Source organism: Bombina bombina, chromosome 8 (assembly GCF_027579735.1).
Source record: "Bombina bombina isolate aBomBom1 chromosome 8, aBomBom1.pri, whole genome shotgun sequence".
In the NCBI taxonomy this organism is placed as follows: domain Eukaryota; kingdom Metazoa; phylum Chordata; class Amphibia; order Anura; family Bombinatoridae; genus Bombina; species Bombina bombina.
The window spans coordinates 49,451,032-49,477,054 of NC_069506.1; the positions used below are offsets into that span (position 1 = coordinate 49,451,032).

The 26,023-nt window shown below is 41.0% G+C and overlaps 1 protein-coding gene across 1 annotated transcript in view; it reads right to left on the reverse strand.

Annotated features, from left to right (window-relative positions):
* CFAP74 (cilia and flagella associated protein 74) overlaps positions 1 to 26,023 on the reverse strand; it is a 331,535-nt gene that overhangs the window by 81,509 nt on the left and 224,003 nt on the right. Inside the window, 3 exon segments of the mRNA XM_053690359.1 lie at positions 15,781 to 15,915; positions 21,990 to 22,135; positions 23,030 to 23,173. Of these exon segments, the coding sequence (XP_053546334.1) occupies positions 15,781 to 15,915; positions 21,990 to 22,135; positions 23,030 to 23,173 (425 nt within the window).

Genomic DNA, 26,023 nt, shown 5'->3' on the forward strand with positions numbered 1-26,023 from the left:
TCCTGGATACCCTCACCCTGTGCCAAGGGTAGCCATGAGTCTCACACCAGGACAAGTAAGTCCTCCACACCTTATGATAAATGCGACGAGTGACCAGTTTTCTTGCCTGAACCAGTGTCAATCACATTTTCCGCAAAACCCTTTTTTGCCAAGACTAAGCTTTCAATCTCCATACAGTCAGCCTCAGAGAATCGAGATTTGGATGTTGAAAAGGACCCTGTTCCAGCAGATCCCTGCGACAGGGTAACCTCCATGGCGGAGAGGATGACATCCTCACCAGATCCGCGAACCACGTCCTCCTTGGCCACAAAGGAGCAATTAGAATGGAGGACATTCTCTCCTGTTTTATACGCGCCACTACACAAGGAAAAAGCGGTAACGGAGGGAATATGTATACTAGACCGAACCCCCAAGGCATCGCCAATGCGTCTATTAGCTCCGCCTGGGGGTCCTCGACCTTGATCTGTATCGGGGAAGCTTGCAGTTCAGTCTGGACTCCATGAGATTGATCTCCGGCGTCCCCCATCTGAGACAGATCTCTGCAAACGGGGTGAAGAGACCATTCCCCTGGGTGAAAAGTCTGCCTGCTGAGGAAATTCGCCTCCCAGTTGTCCACACCCGGGATGTGGATCGCAGATAGCAAACAGTTGTGGGTCTCTGCCCACTCCAGTATCCGAGACACCTCCCTCATTGCCAGGGAGCTCCTCGTTGGTTGATGTAAGCCACTGAGGTGATATTGTCCGTCTGGAACCTGATAAAGCTAAAGTCTCTCAGACAAGGCCACGCCTCCAGAGCGTTGTAGATCGCGTGAAGCTCCAGAATATTTATTGGAAGAAGGGACTCTAAGCGAGACCACTTTCCCTGTGCCATCCTGGCACCCCAAACAGCTCCCCATCTCGCAAGACTCGCATTCGTGGTAACAATCTCCCAGGACGGTCTCAGGAAGGATGTCCACATGAACAAGTGATCCGGGCGATCCACCAGGAGAGGGAAACCCGAGTCCGCGCATCCATGTGTATCGGCTGCGGCAGATCGGAATGATCTGTGTCAACATGCACCATTGAAGAAGTCTCAGATGAAACCTGGCGAATGGAATGATGTCCATGCTGGAAACCATGAGCCCAACCATTTCCATGCACTGAGCTACGGACGGTCTCGCTGTAGACTGAAGGGTAAGACAGGTGGACGCCATCTTTGCGCGTCGCTTGTCCATGAGAAAGATCTTCATGGACACCGAGTCTATGATCGTGCCCAAGAACTCCACTCTGGTACTGGGAACCAGAGAACTCTTCTCAAAATTGATCCTCCAACCGTGAGATTGAAGTAACTGCAGCAGGACCCTGGTGTGGACCTCTGCAAGATGGTATGATGGCACCTGAACCAGAATATCGTCCAGATAGAGTGCCACGGCGATACCCTGGGATCTGGCCACTGCCTGAAGGGCCCCCAGGACCTTGGTAAAGACTCTCAGGGCCGTCACCAGACCAAAGGTAAGAGCCACAAACTGGAAATGCTGATCCAGAAAGGCAAATCTGAGGAACCTGAAATGGTCCCTGTGAATCAGAACATGAAGGTAGGCATCCTTCAAGTCTATAGAGGTCATTAGCTGCCCCTCTAGGACTAGGGAAAGAATGGATCTGATCGTTTCCATTTTGAACGATGGAATGGACAGAAACTTGTTTAAACATTTGAGGTCCAGAATCGTGCGGAACGTGCCCTTCTTTTTTGGGACCATGAACAAATTGGAGTAATACCCTTGACCCCGTTCTGCCTGGGGTACTAGTATGATAATCCCTAGAGCGGAGAGATTCCGCACACAACCCAGAAAGGCCTCTCTTTTTTCCGGCCTTGAAGACAAGTTTGACAGAAGGAATCTGCCCTTGGGCCGAGCGGACTTAAACCCTATCCTGTAGCCCTGGTCGATAACCTCCAGAACCCACAGGTCCTGAACATCCTGCAACCAGGCGTCTAAGAACAGAGACAATCTGCCCCCCACTCGGTCCGCAGACCAGTCGGGGGCCGCCCCTTCATGCAGACTTAGTCTCGGCGGGCTTCTTGTGGTGCTTAGACTTGTTCCAAGCTTGAGCAGGCTTCCAGGCACCCTTGGATTAGTCCGCTTTCGCGGTGGGCTGAGCACGTTGCGCCTTATTCCCGCGAAAGGGACAAAAATTAGCACTCTTAGGCTTCGCCTTCTTATTCTGGGGAAGGAAGGCACCCTTGCCTCCCGTAACCGTGTATATGATAGAGTCCAGACATGGACCGAACAGGATCTTGCCCTTGAAAGGCAAAGACAACAGCCTCGTCTTAGAGGTCATGTCCACCGACCAAGATTTTAGCCACAGAGCTCTGCGTGCTAGAACCGAAAAACCAGACACCTTGGCATTTAGGCGGATAATATGCATATTAGCGTCACAAATGAAAGAATTGGCCACCTTTAGGGCCATAATCTTTTCCTGCACCTCTAGGAAAGAGGATCAGTTGTTTTAGATGTTAACTCACAGCGCTCATGCTAATCCCAAAGAAGCTTTGAGATAATGGGGTACCTAGCTGCCCCTGAAAGACATGTGTGGTAGTTGGATATCAAAAAGCGCCTAACTAAAGGCTATGGGAAGTGGGTCTAGGTGACGGATATTTCTATCTGTCTATAAATGATGATTTCACTTATAAAAGTGACCGATGTAGAATTGTCCAATTTGCTATACTACATCTATAAGTGACCACTTATAGATGTAGTATAGCAAATTGGACAATTCTACATCGGTCACTTTTATAAGTGAAATCATCATTTATAGACAGATAGAAATATCCGTCACCTAGACCCACTTCCCATAGCCTTTAGTTAGGCGCTTTTTGATATCCAACTACCTCTAGGAAAGAGGGTTCACCCTCAATCATATCAAATAATGCATTGCACCAATATGACGCAGCTCCAGCAAATGCGGCTACCGCCGCTGCCGGTTGAAAAACAAACCCCGTTTGTTGAAACACCTTTCGCAACATGTTTTCCAATTTCTTATCCAAAGGCTCCTTGAACGAAGAACTATCCTCTAAAGGAATCATTGTGTGCTTAACGAGCATGGAGATGGTCCCATCCACCTTGGGAATGGTCTCCCACAACTCTAGCTGGGCCTCCGGGACGGGGAAAAGCTTTTTAAATTGAGAAGAAGGGGAAAAGGAAGAACCTAATCGCTCCCACTCATTCTTAATAATGTTCGCCATCTTGACAGGAACCAGGAAGGTCTGGGGAACCACCCTGTCCGCGTAAACCTTATCCATTTTTGGAATGGAGGGCTCCTCTAGTAGTTTGGGTTCCGGAACCTCTAAGGTAGCCAGTACATGCTTTAACAAAAAACGCAAGTTCTCTATTTTAAACCAAAAACCGGGTTCCTCCGCTGCCGGAGGTTTAGATGACACGGACTCCGACCCCAAAAGGGCCTCTTCCGATGCTTCGGATTGGGCCTCGTCATTGTACCACCCCTCTGGGGCATCTGACAAACACAACTCCTGGGTCGGGCTGCTATGAAAAGCTCTACGCTTGTGCATAGCGGCAAAGCATGGATCACCTTAGTGACTGCCGTTTCAAGCTGGTCCGCAAAGTCCGGCGGCCAAGCAATTTCCCCTGAAGGGGTAATAGTCGGACCCTGGGGTGCTGCATGTGGTATAGGGGACACCAATGGGGAATGCACCTCACGGGAAGGAGACCCCTCAGAGGTGGACGGCTCAGTAGTGCTAGACATTCTCTTATGTTTAGAAGTCGTAGCCTTCTCAAGGCATGTGGAACACAGTTGCACAGGCTGATCTACCATAACCTCACAATAAACACAGGTATACGACTTAGATAAAGAGGGAGTATCCTCTAACGTGTCGGAATCCTCCATAGCTTTTAGAAAAAAGACTAGAACAGGCACCTTTATAACCACCAATGGCCGGGCACTCATCACCTCCTATGAATCGGACTCAGAAACCGCTTTGTCTCCTCCGTCGCAGATCAGACCGGAAGTGAAGAAGCCCCACCCGGTCACAAGGATGACTACGCAGGACTGCCCCTGCCAATGAGAAAGCGCTCCAAAACCATGCAAAACTCCCAGAAGAGAACGTTCCACAAAAATGAGAGAGCAGCGTCCTTGCACATAACGCAGCAATCACATAATAAACTTATCATGTACATACCCCCTCTGCTTAATAATCCCCTCATAGGAATATTACCCCTTGATTCAATAAAGATAAAGGCGCCACACTGTGGCCCTGCTTCTGTGTTATCATTATGTAAAAATGAAACGATCTTACCAGAATCTACGCCGTGGAACAGGAACACGGCCCTTCAAGTGTGACAAGTAGTAGCTGCGCTCTTGACATGGACTTGAGAGAAGAAAGAAATCTGTGAAACTCGTCAATGCTGATTGCTAAAGGAGCTGTTAATATAAGTCGGGATGGTGTCGCAAAGGGAAGCTCCCCCTGCATCTCCGGACTCTAACGTTCACCCAGGCCCTCAAGTTGAGAAGCTTAAAGGGCTACTTAAACTCCTGTCCCATAGCGAAGGGTAGAACCCCTCATAAGAGACTTCCGATATTCCGGCACCTCTCTGCCACCTCCTGTGACGAAAGGCAAAGAATGACTGAGGGTTGAGGGGAGTGGGGGAGGTATTTAAGCCTCCTCCTGGTGGCCAGGTTCTTAATTCCCACTAGAAATGAATGAAGCCATGGACTCCCCTCCCCTTTAGATGGAAAACTGCATATGATGTATAAAAATGATTTATACTTGTTCATACAAACACATTTTTATTTGTAACTTATATTTGCTCATTAACTAAAGTTATTTTTTATATAATCTACTTTGCACAATAATTATGAGGGTCTTAATATAAATATGCAATTTATTAGCATGTTATACACATTTAAGTTGACTTATAGCCTATCAGTTTAAACCTGGGTGTTGGCAAACTTTTTCTATAAACGCCAGATAGTAACTATTTCAGGCTTTACAGGCTGAGGCAAAAATTGAGGACATTTTGGCCTAGATTACTTGTGGAGCGCTATTGATAGCGCAAGGTTTGCTATCCGTATCATGAAGCTGCCAGGGCCATCTTTAATATTGACTGGACCCTGGGCAAACATTTTCTTGCCCCCCCCCAGCCCATGTAATTTCGCTCTCCACCCCAACATCCCAAAAAACAACTAAATCAATTTATTTTATACATTTTTTAAATGATTAGCCCAGCAGTGGATCATCCAATGTTGGGCTAATCATTTAAAAAAAAAAAATGAAATAAATTGCAATATGTGAAACAGGAGCTAAGCAGTACTAATAAGTAAATAAATATATAAATTCCTCCACTGTGGATTCATTTAAAATATTTACTAATTAGTTAATTAAATGTTGGTTTTTAATTTATTTATATATTTTTTTTAAGTACTTAAATATGTAAAGAAATGCACTGCATTGCATAGTAAAAATCAGTGGCGGACCTAATGTCTACAGGGCCCCGGTGCAAGAATTTGCTTTAGGCCCCCCTAAAAGTATTTCACCAGTTTTGGGATATTCACTACATATTTATTGTTTAGACAGTCACTGTACAGCAAAATTACCACTTTTATGAATACCAAGGGAATGCCTAACATAACAAACTCCCCTAACTAGAGCATACACATGTACACACAAACACACACACAAGTACACACAAACACACACTCTCCAGAGCATACACATGTACGCACAAACATACTTTCCAGAGCATACACATTTACACACAAACACTCTCCAAAGCATACACATATACATGTACACACAAACATACACTCTCCAGAGCATACACATGTACACACAAAACACACACACACACACACACTACAGAGCACACACAAATTTATGTATGCACTTTATATAATCCAATATTAAAAATACAAAGTATGTGTGTACTGTGCAGTATACTGAGGTGTGTGTGACCTGTAAGGGGGAATCCTGACATTTGGGGAGAACAAGATCAGCTATGGATCATCTAATCAACAAGCTGATGCTTTTCAATGTGATTCTGGTGTGAGGTTAGCTGGTTATATCGATTTAGTGCTGGTTTAAGAGATTTAGGGCAGCCAACAGGAGCAAAGCAAGGTAAAGACTGAGGAGGAAGCATGGAGGTGCAGACAAATATGTTTACTGACTGGAACAGCAGAACTACTATGGGAAACTTTAAAATCTCAGACAGAGAGAAAAACCTCTATAAAAAATAAACCTTACCTTAATGTGTGACGTATCAGCATGACACTATACAATCAGCCACAGAAGCACATGTCACTTCCCTCTCACCCTGCACTAGATGATGCTGCATGGGGAGGGGCGTGTGTGCATTTACTCTTCCCACTGACACCTTTCTACAAAGCAATGTTCCCCTAAAAAACTTCAGTTAGTTGATCTGAGGGCCACAGCAGAAAGAGCAGGGCTAAGGGGACCAGCAGACTGGATGCTGTCTAACCAAGGCTGCATGGATACAGTCTGAGACGAGTCACACAGCCTCAAGACTGACGAGAGCAGTGTCTGCAGCTGCACAGATGTTCAAATCCTCACGTGCCTGCCACTGTAGCTTTCTGCTGCATGCGCCTACAGTCAGCCCTGCCCTGAACAATCCCCACCACCAGAGCAGTTACCTGGTAACAGTAGTAACCCCAGCAGGACCTTTTCTTATGCAGTGGGATTGGCTGTATGCCGAGTTAGGGCTTAGCATTCAGTGCTGTACAGTGCACACCTAAAACAGCACATAGCACTAGCTTGGCATGTCACATGACACTGGCACGGTCTGGCACAGTTTCTCACAAATAAATATAAGCAGAGAACTTTTGACTGTGACAGTATTAGGACTGACTGTGTGTGTTAGGACTGACATCAGCAGTCTGGTATGAACCAAAAAAAACCAAATGAATATAAAAATGCAAGAGACCATTGGAGAATACACATAAAGCACTCACAAAAAAAAAAAACAAAGACTGGGCCCTGGGCAGCTGCCCCTTTTGCCCTGTGTTAAAGACGGCCCTGGACCCTGAGCTCAGAACAGAACACAATTTAATATAACAAGTCAGAATCTTAGTATGGCCCTATACTTTCAATGGAAAGTGCAGGGTGATCTGTTATCACTCATTATACAAGTGCTGAGGTATGTGCTGTGATCGAGTACAATATATAATGGCGCAGAAAAAATTTAGGGTGACTGGAAACCTCAAGTAAAGTGTTAGAGCTAGAATAAATGTACAATATATTAAAATGAATTTTACACATAATTACAGTATATACATATTAATTGTAAAATATATGTTTAATATTAAAATAAAATGTTTAAAAAGTGGTTTAAAAGGATATGTTATATGAGAAGGTGTTGGACTGGGAAGGGCTCAAAAGTGTATATGTTTGTGTGTATGTTTTAATGTATATATGTTTCAGCGTATACACACATACACACACATATATACATACAACTAGACACACATACATATTAACCTTTTAACGCCGTTATGCCGTTCTATTCCGTCATATTTACACTGGGCTTTAAAGCCGTTATGACGGAATAGAACGTCATATCAAACGGCTGTCCTGAAGCCTTCTGCGCTTCAGGGACTTGATCGCGGTCTGGAGGGCGTTCCTAGGGTTGTAGGGACGCCCCCCAGATGCGATCCAATAATTGAAATCTCGCGATCGTATGCACGATCGCGTAGTTTCAATTTGTCTACATCGGAACAGGTGTTCCGATGTAGACACTTTAACCCTGTCACGAAAGGGTTAAACATTACTTTATTTAGGACAGGAACATATTTTTCAAAAAACTGAAATATAGTTTATATATCCAAACATATGATGAAACAAATTAAAAAGTTAACTACAATGTTATAATGCTATAAGCATAAGCAGGTATCAGGTAAGCAGGTATCAGGTAACCCCCTTGAAAGACTAAAAAAGAGGCATTTATTTAAAAATGATTTGGCCTGTGTGGAGCACATCTGATAACGAACTGTGCTTTAGTTTGTGCTCTGATATAACAAGTTGTTAGTTAAAATAGTTTAAACAAAGTATGCTAAACGCACCCAATATTTATATAGCACGCCCTATACTTTCAACGGGAAGAAGTAGTGTACTCATTAAAGCTATAGTCAAGTCAAAATTAAACTTTCATGATTCAGATAGAGCATGCAATTTTAAGCAACTTTCAAAATTATTCCCATTATATTTTTTTCTTCGTTATCTTGATATCTTTATTTGAAAAAGCAAGAATGTAAGCTTAGGAGCCGCCCAATTTTTGGTTCAGAACCCTGGGTAGTGCTTGCTGATTGGTAGCTACATTTAAACACAAATCAGCAAGTGCCATCCAGGTGTTGAAACAAAAATGGGCGGTCTCTTAAGCTGACATTCCTGATTTTCAAATAAAGAGACCAAGAGAACGAAGAAAAATTGATAATAGGAGTAAATTAGAAAGTTGCTTAAAATTGCATGCTCCTTGTATAGATTGTTAGTTAAGTGCTCACAAGCAATCCAAAAACACCACTTTCATTTTTAGTGATTTTCACAACCAGGTATTAAAGGGACAGTCAAGTCCAAAATAAACTTTCATGATTTAAATAGGTCATGTAATTTTAAACAACTTTCCAATTTACTTTTATCACCAATTTTGCTTTCCTCTCTTGGTATTCTTAGTTGAAAGCTAAACCTAGGTAGGCTCATATGCTAATTTCTTAGTCCTTGAAGAACGTCTCTAATCTGAATGCATTTTGACAGTTTTCACCACTAGAGGGCATTAGTTCATGTGTTTCATATAGATAACATTGAGTTCATGCATGTGAAGTTACCTAGGAGTCAGCACTGATTAGCTAAAATGCAAGTCTGTCAAAAGAACTAAAATAACATAATTTATGCTTACCTGATAAATGTATTTCTCTTGTGGTGTATCCAGTCCACGGATCATCCATTACTTGTGGGATATTCTCCTTCCCAACAGGAAGTTGCAAGAGGATCACCCACAGCAGAGCTGCTATATAGCTCCTCCCCTAACTGCCATATCCAGTCATTCGACCGAAACAAGCCGAGAAAGGAGAAACCATAGGGTGCAGTGGTGACTGTAGTTTAAATTAAAATTTAGACCTGACTTAAAAGGACAGGGCGGGCCGTGGACTGGATACACTACAAGAGAAATAAATTTATCAGGTATTTATACATTGGTATCAGAAGTATTTTCTCAGTCAATTCCATTCCTCAGAAAAATAATTTACTGCACATACCTCATTTGCAGGGGGGCCCTGCATGCTATTCCCCTTTTATGAAGTTACCTCACTCCTCAGATGAGAACAGCCAGTGGATCTTAGTTACGTCTGCTAAGATCATAGAAAACGCAGGCAGATTCTTCTTCTAATGCTGCCTGAGAACAAACAGCACACTCCGGTGCCATTTAAAATAAAAAACTTTTGATTGAAGAAATAAACTAAGTTAAAAAACACCACAGACCTCTCACAGCGACCTATCTTTAGTTAGGCTGCAAGAGAATGACTGAATATGACATGTGAGGGGAGGAGCTATATAGCAGCTCTGCTTGGGTGATCCTCTTGCAGCTTCCTGTTAGGAAGAGATATATTCCATAAGTAATGGATGACCCGTGGACTGACTACACTTAACAAGAGAAATTATGTTTTCTCTTGTTAAGTGTATCCAGTCCACGGATCATCCATTACTTGTAGGATACCAATACCAAAGCTAAAGTACAAAGATGAAGGGAGGGAAAAGGCAGGCTTAAATGGAAGGAACCACTGCCTGTAGAACCTTTCTCCCAAAAATAGCCTCCGAAGAAGCAAAAGTATCAAATTTTTTAAAATTTTGAAAAGGTATGAAGCGAAGAACAAGTCGCCGCCTTGCAAATCTGTTCAACAGAAGCCTCATTTTTAAAGGCCCATGTGGAAGCCACAGCTCTAGTAGAATGAGCTGTAATCCTTTCAGGGGGCTGCTGTCCAGCAGTCTCATAGGCTTAGCGTATTACGCTCCGAAGCCAAAAAGAAAGAGAGGTTGCCGAAGCTTTTTGACCTCTCCTCTGTCCAGAGTAAACAACAAACAGTGTAGATGTTTGGCGAAAATCTTTAGTAGCTTGTAAGTAAAACTTCAAAGCACGGACCACGTTCAGATTATGTAAAAGACGTTCCTTCTTTGAAGAAGGATTAGGACACAATGATGGAACAAAAATCTCTTGATTGATATTCTTGTTAGAAACTACCTTAGGTAAAAACCCAGGTTTTGTACACAGAACTACTTTATCTGAATGGAAAATCAGATAAGGAGAATCACATTGTAAGGCAGATGACTCAGAGACTCTCCGAGCCGAGGAAATAGCCATCAAAAACAGAACTTTAAGAACCAAGTTTAAGCTCCATGGGGGAGCAACAGGTGTAAACACAGGCTTGATTCTAACCAAAGCCTGACAAAAAGCTTGAACGTCTGGAACTTCAGCCAGACGCTTGTGCAAAAGAATAGACAGTGCAGAAATCTGTCCTTTAAAAGAACTAGCTGATAATCCTTTTTCCAAACCCTCTTGGAGAAAGGACAATATCCCAGGAATCCCAACCTTACTCCATGAGTAATTCTTGGATTCACACCAATAAAGGTATTTACACCATATTTTATGGTAGATTTTCCTGGTGACAGGCTTTCGTGCCTGTATTAGGGTATCAATGATTGACTCTGAGAAACCACACTTTGATAAAATCAAGCGTTCAATCTCCATGCAGTCAGTCTCAGAGAAATTAGATTCGGATGATTGAAAGGACCTTGTAGTAGAAGGTCTTGTCTCAGAGGCAGGGTCCATGGTGGAAAGGATGACATGTCCACTAGGTCTGCATACCAGGTCCTGCGTGGCCACGCAGGCGCTATCAAGATCACTGATGCTCTCTCCTGTTTGATTTTGGCTATCAGTCGAGGGAGCAGAGGAAACGGTGGAAACACATAAGCCAGGTTGAAGAACCAAGGCGCTGCTAGAGCATCTATCAGTGCCGCTTCTGGGTCCCTGGACCTGGATCCGTAACAAGGAAGTTTGGCGTTCTGGCGAGACGCCATGAGATCCAGTTCTGGTTTGCCCCAACGACGAACCAATTGAGGAAACACCTCCGGATGGAGTTCCCACTCCCCCGGATGAAAAGTCTGACGACTTAGAAAATCCGCCTCCCAGTTCTCTACACCTGGGATCTGGATTGCTGATAGGTGGCAAGAGTGAGTCTCTGCCCAACGAATTATCTTGGAGACTTCCAGCATCGCTAGGGAACTCCTCGTCCCCCCTTGATGGTTGATGTAAGCCACAGTCGTGATGTTGTCCGACTGAAATCTGATGAACCTCAGGGTTGCTAACTGAGGCCAAGTTAGAAGAGCCTTGAATATTGCTCTTAACTCCAGAATATTTATTGGGAGGAGTTTCTCCTCCTGAGTCCACGATCCCTGCGCCTTCAGGGAATTCCGGACTGCACCCCAACCTAGGAGGCTGGCATCTGTTGTTACAATTGTCCAATCTGGTCTGCGAAAGGTCATACCTTTGGACAGATGGACCCGAGATAGCCACCAGAGAATCTCTGGTCTCTTGATCCAGATTTAGCAGAGGGGACAAATCTGTGTAATCCCCATTCCACTGACTGAGCATGCATAGTTGCAGCGGTCTTAGATGTAGGCGCGCAAATGGCACTATGTCCATCGCTGCTACCATTAAGCCGATTACTTCCATACACTGAGCCACCGAAGGGCGCAGAATAGAATGAAGAACACGGCAAGATTTTAGAAGCTTTGATAACCTGGACTCTGTCAGGTAAATTTTCATTTCTACAAAATCTATCAGAGTCCCTAGGAAGGAGACTCTTGTGAGTGGGGATAGAAAGCTCTTTTCCTCGTTCACCTTCCACCCAAGTGACCTGAGAAATGCCAGAACTATGTCTGTATGTGACTTGGCAATCTGAAAGCTTGACGCCTGTATCAGGATGTCGTCCAGATAAGGGGCCACTGATATACCTCGCGGTCTTAGAACCGCCAGAAGCGATCCCAGAACCTTTGTAAAGATTCTTGGAGCTGTAGCTAACCCGAAGGGAAGAGCCACAAACTGGTAATGCCTGTCCAGAAAGGCAAACCTTAGGAACCGATGATGATCTTTGTGAATCGGTATGTGAAGGTAAGCATCCTTCAAATCCACTGTGGTCATGTATTGACCCTCCTGGATCATAGGTAGGATGGTCCGAATAGTTTCCATTTTGAACGATGGAACTCTGAGGAATTTGTTTAAGATCTTTAGATCCAAAATGGGTCTGAAGGTTCCCTCTTTTTTGGGAACCACAAACAGATTTGAATAAAAACCCTGTCCCTGTTCCGTCTGTGGAACTGGACAGATCACTCCCATAATTAGGAGGTCTTGCACACAGCGTAAGAATGCCTCTTTCTTTATCTGGTTTACAGATAATCTCGAAAGGTGAAATCTCCCTTGAGGAGGGGAAGCTTTGAAGTCCAGAAGATATCCCTGAGATATGATCTCCAACGCCCAGGGATCCTGAACATCTTTTGCCCACGCCTAGGCGAAGAGCGAAAGTCTGCCCCCTACTAGATCCATTACCGGATAGGGGGCCGTTCCTTCATGCTGTCTTAGAGGCAGCAGCAGCAGGCTTTCTGGCCTGCTTGCCCTTTTTCCAGGACTGGTTAGGTTTCCAGCCCGGCTTGGATTGAGCAAAGGTTCCCTATTGTCTTGTAGCAGAGGAAGTTGATGCTGCACCTGCCTTGAAGTTTCGAAAGGCACGAAAATTAGACTGTTTGGCCTTTGGTTTGGCCCTGTCCTGAGGAAGGGTATGACCCTTACCTCCAGTAATGTCAGCAATAATTTCCTTCAAACCAGGCCCGAATAGGGTCTGCCCCTTGAAGGGAATGTTAAGTAATTTAGACTTTGAAGTCACGTCAACTGACCATGATTTAAGCCATAGCGCCCTACGCGCCTGGATGGCGAATCCAGAATTCTTAGCCGTTAGTTTAATCAAATGAACAATGGCATCAGAAACAAAAGAATTAGCTAGCCTAAGTGCTTTAAACTTGTCAAGTATTTCAGTCAATAGAGTAGCTGTCTGAAAGGCCTCTTCCAGAGACTCAAACCAGAACGCCGCAGCAGCAGTGACAGGCGCAATGCATGCAAGGGGTTGCAGGATAAAACCTTGTTGAATAAACATTTTCTTAAGGTAACCTTCTAATTTTTTATCCATTGGATCTGAAAAAGGACAACTGTCCTCGACAGGGATATTGGTACGCTTTGCTAAAGTAGAAACTGCTCCCTCCACCTTAGGGACCGTCTGCCATAAGTCCCGTGTGGTGGCGTCTATTGGAAACATTTTTCTAAAAAATAGGAGGGGGGGAAAACGTCACACCGGGTCTATCCCACTCCTTATTAATAATTTCTGTAAACCTTTTAGGTATTGGAAAAACATCAGTACACACCGGCACTGCATAGTATTTATCCAGTCTACACAATTTCTCTGGAACTGCAATTGTGTCACAGTCATTCAGAGCAGCTAACACCTCCCCAAGCAATACACGGAGGTTCTCAAGCTTAAATTTAAAAGTAGAAATTTCTGAATCAGGTTTCCCCGAATCAGAAATGTCACCCACAGACTGAAGGTCTTCCTCAGCTTCTGCATATTGTGACGCAGTATCAGACATGGGCCTTAAAGCATCAGCGCGCTCTGTACTATGTCTAACCCCAGAGCTATCGCGCTTTCCTCTGAATTCAGGCAGTCTGGCTAATACCACTGACAGGGTATTAAACATGATTGCCGCCATGTCCTGCAAAGTAATCGCTATGGGCGTCTTTGATGTACTTGGCGCCATTTTAGCGTGTGTCCCTTGAGTGGGAGTCAAAGGGTCTGACACGTGGGGAGAGTTAGTAGGCATAACTTCCCCCTCGCCAGAATCCTCTGGTGATAAAAATTTTCAAAGACAAAGGCTGATCTTTATTGTTTAAAGTGAAGTCAATACATTTAGTACACATTCTCATATGGGGTTCCACCATGGCTTTTAAACATAATGAACAAGGAGTTTTCTCTATGTCAGACATGTTTATACAGACTAGCAATGAGACTAGCAAGCTTGGAAAACACTTTAAATCAAGTTAAACAAGCAGTATAAAAAAACGTTACTGTGCCTTTAAGAGAAACAAATTTTGCTAAAATTTGAAATAACAGTGAAAAAAGGCAGTTAAACTAACAAAATTTTTACAGTGTATGTAACAAGTTAGCAGATCATTGCACCCACTTGCAAATGGATGATTAACCCCTTAATACAAAAAACGGATTAACAAAATGAAAAAAACGTTTTTAAACAGTCACAACTGCCACAGGTCCACTGTGGCTTTACCTTCCTCAATACACGACTTTTGAAGCCTTTTGAGCCCTTCAGAGATGTCCTATAACATGCAGGGGACTGCTGAGGGAAGCTGAATGTCTCTGTCTGTAATTTTAACTGCGCAAAAAAGCACTAAAATAGGCCCCTCCCACTCATATTACAACAGTGGAAAGCCTCAGGAAACTGTTTCTAAGCAAAAATCAAGCCAGCCATGTGGAAAAAACTAGGCCCCAATAAGATTTATCACCAAAGCATATTTAAAAACGATTAAACATGCCAGCAGCAAATGTTTTATATTGCACATTAATCAGAGTATATACCTCTGATAGATAGCATGATACTAGTCGCTATTAAATCACTGTATTTAGGCTTAACTTACATTAATCCGGTATCAGCAGCATTTTCTAGCAAATTCCATTCCTAGAAAAACTTAAAACTGCACATACCTTATTGCAGGATACCCTGCACGCCATTCTCCCTTCTGAAGTTACCTCACTCCTCAGACATATGTGAGAACAGCAATGGATCTTAGTTACTTCTGCTAAGATCATAGAAAAACGCAGGCAGATTCTTATTCTAAATGCTGCCTGAGATAAAATAGTACAACTCCGGTACTATTTAAAAACAATAAACTTTTGATTGAAGGTAAAACTAACTATATTATACCACTTTCCTCTTACTACCTCCTGCTATGTTGAGAGTTGCAAGAGAATGACTGGATATGGCAGTTAGGGCAGGAGCTATACAGCAGCTCTGCTGTGGGTGATCCTCTTGCAACTTCCTGTTGGGAAGGAGAGTATCCCACAAGTAATGGATGATCCGTGGACTGGATACACCTTACAAGAGAAAAGGGGGCATTTTGCAGAGGCAAAGATACAAGATTATCACAGAGGTAAAACATGTATTATTATAACTGTGTTGGTTATGCAAAACTGGGGAATGGTTAATAAAGGGATTATTTATCTTTTTAAATAACACAAATTCTGGTGTTTACTGTCCCTTTAAGTCTTTTATTATTTGCTATCAAGCTCTCAAAACACGGAATGTATAACAAACATCTTAATCAAACACGCCACTACTTCAACATCATTTTTACACTCCATTGGCTTTGTGCTCGAGCGTTATCCAACATGAAATTTAGTGCAATCACTCATAGAAATCTATTACCTGAGTGAAATAACACAACTGCACTATCCAACTTGAATAGCGTAGAGCACATTATACAAGGGCTGCAGAGCCTTTTGGCGCTCTACAAATAACTAATAATAATAATAATAATAATGTGACTTGTAATATGAATGCTAAAATGCAGGATTTTACGCTCTCCACTCCACTTGCAATCTTTATTTTTACACATCATAGTTCATATTTTCCTGCAATTGTCATATTGGTATTGTTACTATGTATCCCAGTTACCTGAAGTTTAAATTGTCGTGGTCTTTCTGCCTACTGATGTCACAGCTGGCAATAAAGCAAGGGATAATAAACTTCTTAAATTTGCCAATAAATCTTCGGTAAATAGCTATCCGTGCAGCAGAGTATTCATCTGAGCTGTAATTAATTAGAAACAATATGTTATAGACGTAGAAAATAGAATACTTGAAAATCAAGGCTATTAGTGAACATTTAGAGCAAGTAAAATTAATATAAATGAACTTGCCATTATTCTTCAAGCCACATAACATCTCAGACAAATTAATTTTAATCATTATTTCTAGACATATATGAAGGTTTGTGCATTTTTTATATCTTTCTGTAGGCAGGACAATTATTCTACATTAGTGTTTTACTGTGAGAGAACATCTGTTTTATCTTTAAAAATGTCATGTTTTTGCTGAATTTTCTGTATAAATAATTGAACAATAAGGAAATATCACTGCAGAAAACTACAATGTAATTTAAACATTTTTGTGGTCAATAATGATCCTTTTGAAAAAGTTTATGCAAACGAAGACTTTGAAAGTTGTTTCATTATTTAGTTTGCCCACTTTTCCTGTACTTTAATTCTACAAATTATTATATGATGTGAATCAGAAAAGTTATCCAGCAACATGTTGTACAGCAATGGCTTGATCAGTGCAGGAGCTGATCACAACAAAGTAGATAAGATAAACATACATAAGGGACATGTTCGTGTACTATAAACCAATGCAACATTTGCTATAAAGGTAACTACATTTAAAACATTTAGGGCTAGATTACAAGTGGCACGCTACTTAAAGGATACTAAACCCACATTTTTTCTTTTATGATTCCGATAGAGTATGCAATTTTAATTTTCTAATTTACTCCTATTATCAATTTTCCTTCATTCTCTTGGTATCTTGATTTGAAAAAGCAGGAATAAAAACTTAAAGTGCTGGTAATTTTTACTATTTTAGACCATCTAATCTTATTAAACGTTATGGGCCCGATCCGATAAAAATCGTCGCCCGCAAAAGCCGGCGACGCCAATATTTGCGCTGGTTTGGTATCCTATATACGGCGTAACTTAGAAGTTACGCACGTATATTTCTGGCGTCGCCCGTAGTTTTTTGGGCCATAGGCAGGTATACCAAACCAGCGCAGTTTGGTATCCAATATACAGCGTAAGGACTTACGTGGCGAAAATGGAGAAATCTTACTCCATTTTCACCTCGCCACAAAAAGCAGCCGTAAGAAGCCTTACGCTGACTATTGAAGCCCCGTAACTACCTAAACTACCAGCTAAATAAAACCTAACACCTAACGCATGCGCAATGTCTATCTACCTGTCAACCGCGATCCCCACCGCAATCCCTAATAAAGTTATTAACCCCTAAACCGCCGCTCCCGGACCCCGCCGCCATCTACATAAACTAACCCCCTACTGTGAGCCCCTAAAACCGCCACCATCTAACTGATCTATCCCCTAATGTGAACCCCTAAAACCGCCGCCATCTACCTTATCTATCCCCTAATCTGACCCCTTACACCGCCGCCACCTATATAAAAATTATTAACCCCTAATCTATTCCCCCTATACCGCCGCCAGCTATATTAATATTATTAACCCCTAATCTAATATCCCTAAAGTAATAAGCTCTATTACCAGCCCTTAAAAGGGCCTTTTGCGGGGCTTTGCCCCAAAGTAAACAGCTCTTTTGCCCTATAACCTGCCCTCCCTACACCGCCGCCACCTATATTAATAGTATTAACCCCTAATGTAAGCCCCTTACACCGCCGCCATCTATATTAAAATTATTAACCCCTAATTTAATCTACCTACCCCGCCGCCAGCTATATTATCTATATAAACCCTAAGTATATTATAGTTAATATAGTTATTACATTATATATATTAACTATATTAACCCTAAATATATTAGGGTTAATATAGTTAATATAGTTACTATAGTATTTATATTAACTCTATCTAACCCTAACACCCCTAACTAAATTCTTATTAAATAAATCTAATTCATATTATAAACTAAAATATTCCTATTTAAATCTAAATACTTACCTATAAAATAAACCCTAAGATAGCTACAATATAATTAATAATTACATTGTAGCTATGTTAGGGTTTATATTTATTTTACAGGTAAATTGTTAATTATTTTAACTAGGTATAATAGCTATTAAATAGTTATTAACTATTTAATAGCTACCTAGTTAAAATAATTACCCAATTACCTGTAAAATAAATCCTAACCTAAGTTACAAATGCACCTACACTATCAATAAATTAAATAAACTACAAATATCTATCTAAAAATACAATTAAATAAACTAAACTAAATTACAAAAAACCCCCCCACTAAATTACAAAAAATAAAAAAAGATTACAAGATTTTTAAGCTAATTACACCTATTCTAAGCCCCCTAATAAAATAATAAACCCCCAAAATAAAAAAATGCCCTACCCTATTCTAAATTAAACAAGCTCTTTTACCTTACCAGCCCTTAAAAGGGCCTTTTGCGGGGCATGCCCCAAAGAAAACTGCTCTTTTGCCTGAAAAAAACAAACACAATACCACCCCCCAACATTACAACCCACCACCCACATACCCCTAATCTAACCCAAACCCCCCTTAAATAAACCTAACACTACCCCCCTGAAGATCTCCCTACCTTGTATTCACCCCGCCGGGCAGAACTCTTCATCCGATCCGGGCGATGTCCAATCAAGCGGCAAAGAAGAAGTCTTCATCCCAGTGATGTCTTTCTCCAAGCGGCAAAGAAGAAGTCTTCATCCCGGCGATGTCTTTCTCCAAGCGGCAGCAAAGTCTTCTTCCATCCGGCAGCATCTTCCATCAAGCGGCATCTTCAATCTTCTTTCTTCGCTCCTCCGACGCGGAGCATCCATCCCGGCCGATGACTGAACGAGGAATGAGATACCTTTAAATGACGTCATCCAAGATGGCGTCCGTCGAATTCCGATTGGCTGATAGGATTCTAGCAGCCAATCGGAATTAAGGTAGAAAAATCTGATTGGCTGATTGAATCAGCCAATCAGATTCAAGTTCAATCCGATTGGCTGATTGGATTAGATATATTTAATAAGAATTTAGTTAGGGGTGTTAGGGTTAGATAGAGTTAATATAGTTAATATAAATACTATAGTAACTATATTAACCCTAATATAATTAGGGTTAATATAGTTAATATATATATAATGTAATAACTATATTAACTATAATATACTTAGGGTTAATATAGATAATATAGCTGGCGGCGGGGTAGGTAGATTAAATTAGGGGTTAATAATTTTAATATAGCTGGCGGCGGTGTAGGGGGATTAGATTAGGGGTTAATACATTTATTATAGGTGGCAGCGGTGTAGGGGGATTAGATTAGGAGTTAATACATTTATTATAGGTGGCAGCGGTGTAGGGGGATTTAGATTGTAGGCAAAAGAGCTGTTTACTTTGTGACAAAGCCCCGCCAAAAGCCCTTTTAAGGGCTGGCAAAAGAGCAGTTTACTTTGGGGTAATGCCACGCAAAAAGCCCTTTTCAGGGCTATTTGTAGGGTTAGACTTAGGTTTAGTGGTAGGGATAGTTTAGTATTTTAGGGGTTAAATAATTTAATATAGATGGCGGCGGGGTAGGGGGATTAGATTAGGGGATAATAATTTTAAAATAGATGGCGGCGGGGTAGGGGCTCACTTTAGGGGGTAGGTAAGGTAGATGGCGGCGGTGTTAGGGGCTCACTTTAGGGGGTTATAGATTTAATATAGCTGGCGGCGGTTTAGGGGTTAATAACTTTATTAGGTTGCGGCGGGGTTTGGGAGCGGCGGTTTAGGGGTTAATAAATTTTTTATTGTTAGGATAGTGAGGGGGGATAGCGGATAGAGGGTTAGACGTGTCGGGCTATGTTTAGGAGGCGTGTTAGACAGTGCGGGTGATTTCATATTTTAGTCAGGTTTTGTAGGCGCCGGCAGTTTCTAACGTGGCGCAAGTCACTGGCGATGCCAGAAATTTGTACTTACGCAGATTTCTGGACATCGCTGGTTTATCCAACTTACGCCAGTTTAGCATCTGACGGCGCCGTATATTGGATAGCTCGAGTTGCGAGCTGAAACTGCGGGCGACGCGGGTTCCCTCGCTTGCGCCGCAAACTACGCCGTATATCGGATTGCGCCCTATATGTATTAGTTGTTAACTTTTTTTGGTCATTTAGAATCTATTTGATTAATAAATTGTAATCTTACTGATCCGTTGCTTCATTCGTATGCTCCGCCCCCCGTCTACTTTCTTCTATTCACACTGCTATTTAGATACCGGTCCCACCCGCTCTCTAATTATTCATGACGCAATGATAACCTTTCCACAATTCATCGTGCATATGCATACTCTTTGTAATCCGAGTATTCTCCGTATCCCATGAACTGTGGGCAGCTGGGTCTTAAAAAACAAAACATTCCTTTGAAGATTGAAACATGCCAAAATGCCATGGATTTCATTAGAAAACGCAAAAATCGTCATAAAAAAAAAAAAAAAAGGTCTTTGTGTCAGGGCTGACTCTGGATAGCATATAATACTAGCTGTTGCATATAAATTAATTAGTGTAAAAAATGTGTGTTTTGATCAACAAAACTCATATTTATTTTTAGTTGAACATTGAATGGTAAAAAGCGAATCTTTTGAATTTACCATCACTTTAAGAGCAAGCCCATTTTTGGTTCAGCCCCCTGGATAGCACTTGCTGATTGGTGGGTACAATTAGCCACCAATCAGCCAGCGATTCCCAGGTGCTGAACCTAAAATGGGCCGGCTCCTAAACTTTCATTTCAGCTTTTCAAATAAAGATACCAAGAGAATGAAGAAAAATTGATAACAGGAGTAAATTAGAAAGTTGCTTAAATTTGCCTGTTCTATCTGAATCATGAAAGAAAACATTTGGGTTTAGTATACATTTAAGGCTTCGGCTCAAGCATAAACTTCACTAGAAGTATCCACCCATAAAAGATACTCTATTTCTGCCATTCACTGATGATTCAGACTGTAGCCAATTGTATTGCGCCCGCTTTGCCGTCCAGCCCCCAAAGGGGGCGCTATACGATTGGCTACAGCCTGAATTGTCAGTGAAGGCAGAAATAGAGTATCAGTTGATCTCTTAAAATAATCAAAAGTCCATAGGCTTCCTGTAATATTTAGTGAGATGACAAAGGATTTTTGCTGCAATTAAACAAAAATATTCTAATCACAAAAGAGAAGGTCCAGAGATATAAGGTGACCCCAAGTCTAGACCATACCAGCTATTGTCGGTGTACATAAATAATTGCACCTCATATCTCTGGGCCCTTCTCTTTGGTGATTAGGATATTTTTGTCTCATTGCACAACAAATCCTTTGCCTGTCAACTCGCTAAATAATACGGGAAGCCTATGGACTGTTGATCATTTTTAGAGACTGTTTAACCAAGTATGTACTTGATTTAAAGTACCTTTTTATTTTTCACATGATTAATACTTTTATGTATGTATCACTTTTTTAAAAAATCAATTTATATCTTTTATGTAATAAAAACTAGAATTTTGATACAATCCAGTTTTTAGGCTGTTAGTTATACATTAAGCAGTGTTATGCAGCGCGGTGGTTACTTCTCTTCTGGGAATTTTTTCTGAACAAGATTATTTATTAAAGGGATTAGGGACCCTTTTTTTATTTTTGCCGCTTTTGTGTAACAGTTACAGCGCAGGGACATCTTTTGATTATTTGGACTTTCCTAGACACATACAAAACACAGAAATGGACTGCACTCTCTAACCGGATTTGGTACACATCCTATGACCCTGTAAAACTCACAGCTCTGGGTGCTTACCAGCACTCACAGACAGCTGCACAGCTCTCAGGGACACAGGCAGTTAACCTGCATGGGTGCAAAGCCCATAGAGCAAATTACAAAACAAAATAATTAACATGTCACAAAGAAAGTATTGCTGGGTCAGAAAGTATTGCAGGTTCATATGATGTGTACCCAATCCAGTTTCAGAGTGCAGGAGATAAAAAAAATAATAATAAAATAAATAAAAATAAATATATATACTGTATGTATGTATATATATATATATATATATATATATATATATATATATATATATATATATATATAGATATCTACGTCCAATATAATTCAGAAACTCCTTTTTTTTTCTTACTCCAGTTTAATCTCTTCTAATTTAGGAAGCTCGATTGTAACAGGCTCCATAAGATTTGCATCCTTTTCCTTTTGGGATTGCTTGGGGGATACAACTTGCTTTCTCTTCTCTTTCTTTGCTGGAACATCATTTTTTTCTTTCTTACTCTGAAACAGATTAGAGAGGACATTTTTAATTGTACGTTACATATGAATTAATATTTACAAATTCCTTAGAACTACCTTTTTAGGTTAATCTAGATCACTGTAAGAACATTTCAATCAATATGTAATATAACCAAGCTTTATAACAAAACGCAGCTTAGGTCACAAACTTCGTTTTAAGTCATAGGAACTGGAGAGTTTTCTTTTCCTTGCTTAAAGGGACAGTTTTCTTTTCCTTGCTTAAAGGGACAGTTTTCTTTTCCTTGCTTAAAGGGACAGTCAACACCAAAATTGTTATTGTTTAAAAAGATAGACAACGTCTTTACTACCCATTCCCCAGCTTTGCACAACCAATATTGTTATATTACTATACTTTATAACATTTAAACTCTAAATGTATGCCTAGGTAGGCTCATAGGCTGATTTCTAAGCCCCTGCAGGTGGCCTCTTATTAGATTTTCACAGCAAGACACCGCTTGTTCATGTGTGCCATGTAGATAACAGTGTGCTCACTCCCGTGGAGTTGCTTATGAGTCAGCACTAATTAGCTAAAATGCAAGTCTGTAAATGGCACTAACATAAGGGGGCAGTCTGCAGAGGGCTAGATACAAGGTAATCACAGAGGTAAAAAGTATATTAATATAACCATGTCGGCAGTGCAAAACTGGGGAATGCATAATAAAGGGATTATCTATCTTTTTAAACAATAACATTTTTGGCGTAGACTGTCCCTTTAAGCAAGGACATCTATATTGCCAATATATATTCACTGCCAGTGCATTTGTGAAGACTATCAAGTAAAAAAGGGACTTTTAAAGCACATAAAAGATAAGATGTATTCTATCAAGTTTATGTTGTGTGTTATTAAATTGTCAACCTACAGTGTTTAATTCATACCTGTATTTCACTTTCTTTTTTTGATGCTGCCTCTTTTTCCAGAGCTACTTTATTTTCAGCAGCTCGACAGAGAATCCTAAGGGCCTCTTCTCTGATTTCTTTATCTGAAAGAGTTGGTCTGAAGGATACTTGAATCAAGCCTCTCTGCATTGACAGTAAATAAGGGGAACATCAAAGAGCAATTGTTAGTTATGGGAAGTCGTAAAGCTAAAGAAAAACTGCACTGGATCCTCAATAAGAAATGTATAACACATAATCATCCACAGTCTATTATTTCTCTTTACATCTTTAATGTACTTACTAATGAGTGCAATACAAAAACGTTAAAACGTGGCAATTCACCCACATGAAAGAGCTGCATTTAAACATGTTCAATTACTTTATTTTTTGCACAAATAAATGTGAAGTAGAAGAATTGAAACTAATACAGCTGTATCCGTTCTATAATTTCTAAATAAGGCTCATTGGCTAATAGTTACTCCCTACTAATGCTCATTGGCTAATAGTTACTCCCTACTAATGCTCATTGGCTAATAGCCAGTTCCTATTCATTTTCATTGGCTGATAGTCACTTCCTATTAATGCACATAGGCTGATGGTCACTTCCTGCTGAGTCTCATTGGCTGATAGATACTTCCTGCTAATTCTTACTAGAAAGTGCACAACTGATACTGTTGTTTAAATTTAAACAGCTTTTACTTTATGTTCCTTATTCAGAGGAGGATTGCCTGTTTTTTTCAAGGCTGGACTGTTTTTCATAGGCGTGATCAAACTGAAATACTTTAGGAAATGTATCTTTTGTGAAAAAGAACAAAAGAGGATAAAAGATGATGCTCCCAGGTGGTGACTGCCAAACAACAAGATGCAGAGCACTTCTCTCTCTGTGCATATGCTAATTTTGACCCTGGGTAAGGTCTGTGTAAGGGTGATGAGGGAAACCAGACGGGAATCCCTAGTCAATGTCCATAGGATCAGGGCAGTCTTTAATATTGACTGGACCCTGGGCAAAAAAATTTCTTGGACCCCCTACCCCATGCAATTTCGCTCTCCACCCCAACATCCCAAAAAACAACTAAATCATTTTTATTTTTATTTTTTAATTATGATCCACTGCTGGGCTAATCATTTTAAAAAAAATGAAATAAATTGCAATATGTGAAACTGGACCTAAGCAGTACTAATAAGTAAATAAATATATAAATTCCTCCACTGTGGATTAATTTAATATTCTTTTGAATGTGATTCTGGTGTGAGGTTAGCTGGTTAAAGAGATTTAGGGCAGCCAACAGGAGCAAAGCAAGGTAAAGACTGAGGAGGAAGCATGGAGGTGCAGACAAATATAAGTTTACTGACTAGAACAGCAGAACTACTATGGGAAGCTGTAAAATCTGAGACAGAGAGAAAATAAAAACTATAAAAATAAATCTTACATTAATGTGTGAAGTATCAGCATGACACTAAACATCAGCCACAGCAGCACATGTCACTTCTTTGCTAGGAACAAGTTCCCTCTCACCCTGCACTAGACAATGCTGCATGGGGAGGGGCGTGTGTAAATTACAACAAAGGGGTTTTTTGGTTAAGCACACCACAAAAGGACTGTTTAATCTTAACACACATATTGTGGGAATGCTACCAAAGTGACCAAAACAATTACAAAACAACAAAAAGTAATGGTGCACATCCAACCACTTAAGTCCACTCTTTCATGGCATATTTGTATATGCTTCTGTCTGCCAAATATACTTACATAGCTTCTAATAAGATTGGGATAAACATCTCGCAATAATATTGGCTTATATTTGAGCTGCAAAAACAAATATACTTCTATCTGCTAAATATACTTACATAGTTCAAATAAAATTGGGATTAACATCTCGCAACAGTATTGACTTATATTCATGCTGCAAAAAAATTTTTGCTGTAAAAAATGCCTTTAAATGAAATGGGATCTTAGTCACACAATATGATCATATTCTGCTAAGCCAGTCACCACTTACAAGGTGCCCCATATTAGACTGGTCCTACACTAACCAGTTTCCACACAGCAGCAAGTCATGTCTACACAGTGTGAAGCTTTCTAGCTTATTAAGTATATTTATCTGGAACACACCTGGGCTGGGTGGCGTGCATTAACCAAAGGGGAGTGATTTGGTCAGCTCCCTGTTTAAGAAATACAACAAAGGTTTTTTTTGGTTAAGCACACCACAAAAGGACTGTTTAATCTTAACACACATATTGTAGGAGTGCTACCAAAGTGACCAAAACAATTACAAAACAACAAAAAGTAATGGTGCACATCCAACCACTTAAGTCCACTCTTTCATGGCATATTTGTATATGCTTCTGTCTGCTTATATTTGAGCTGCAAAAACAAATATACTTCTATCTGCTAAATATACTTACATAGTTCAAATAAAATTGGGATTAACATCTCGCAACAGTATTGACTTATATTTATGCTGCACTCACTTATTCTTCCCACTGACACCTTTCTACAAAGCACTGTTCCCCTAACAAACTTCCGTTAGTTGATCTTAGGGCCACATCAGAAAGAGCAGGGCTAAGGGGACCAGCAGACTGGATGCTGTCTGCCCAAGGCTGAATGGATACAGTGTGAGATGAGTCACACAGCCTCAAGACTGAAGAGAGCAGTGTCTGCAGCTGCACAGATGCTAAAATCCTCACGTGCCTGCCACTCCAGCTTTCTGCTGCATGCGCCTACAGTCAGCCCTACCCAGAAACAATCCCCACAACCAGAGCAGTTACCTGGTAACAGTGGTAACCCCAGCAGGACCTTTTATGATGCAGTGGGATTGACTGGATGCCTAGTTAGGGCTTAGCATCCAGTGCTGCACAGTGCACATCTAAAACAGCACATGGCACTAGCTTGGCATGTCACATAACACCGGCACGGTCTGGCACAGTTTAAAAAACATCAGCAATCGGGTATGAACCATTAAAAAAAAATGTTTTTTTTTTTTTAGGACTCTT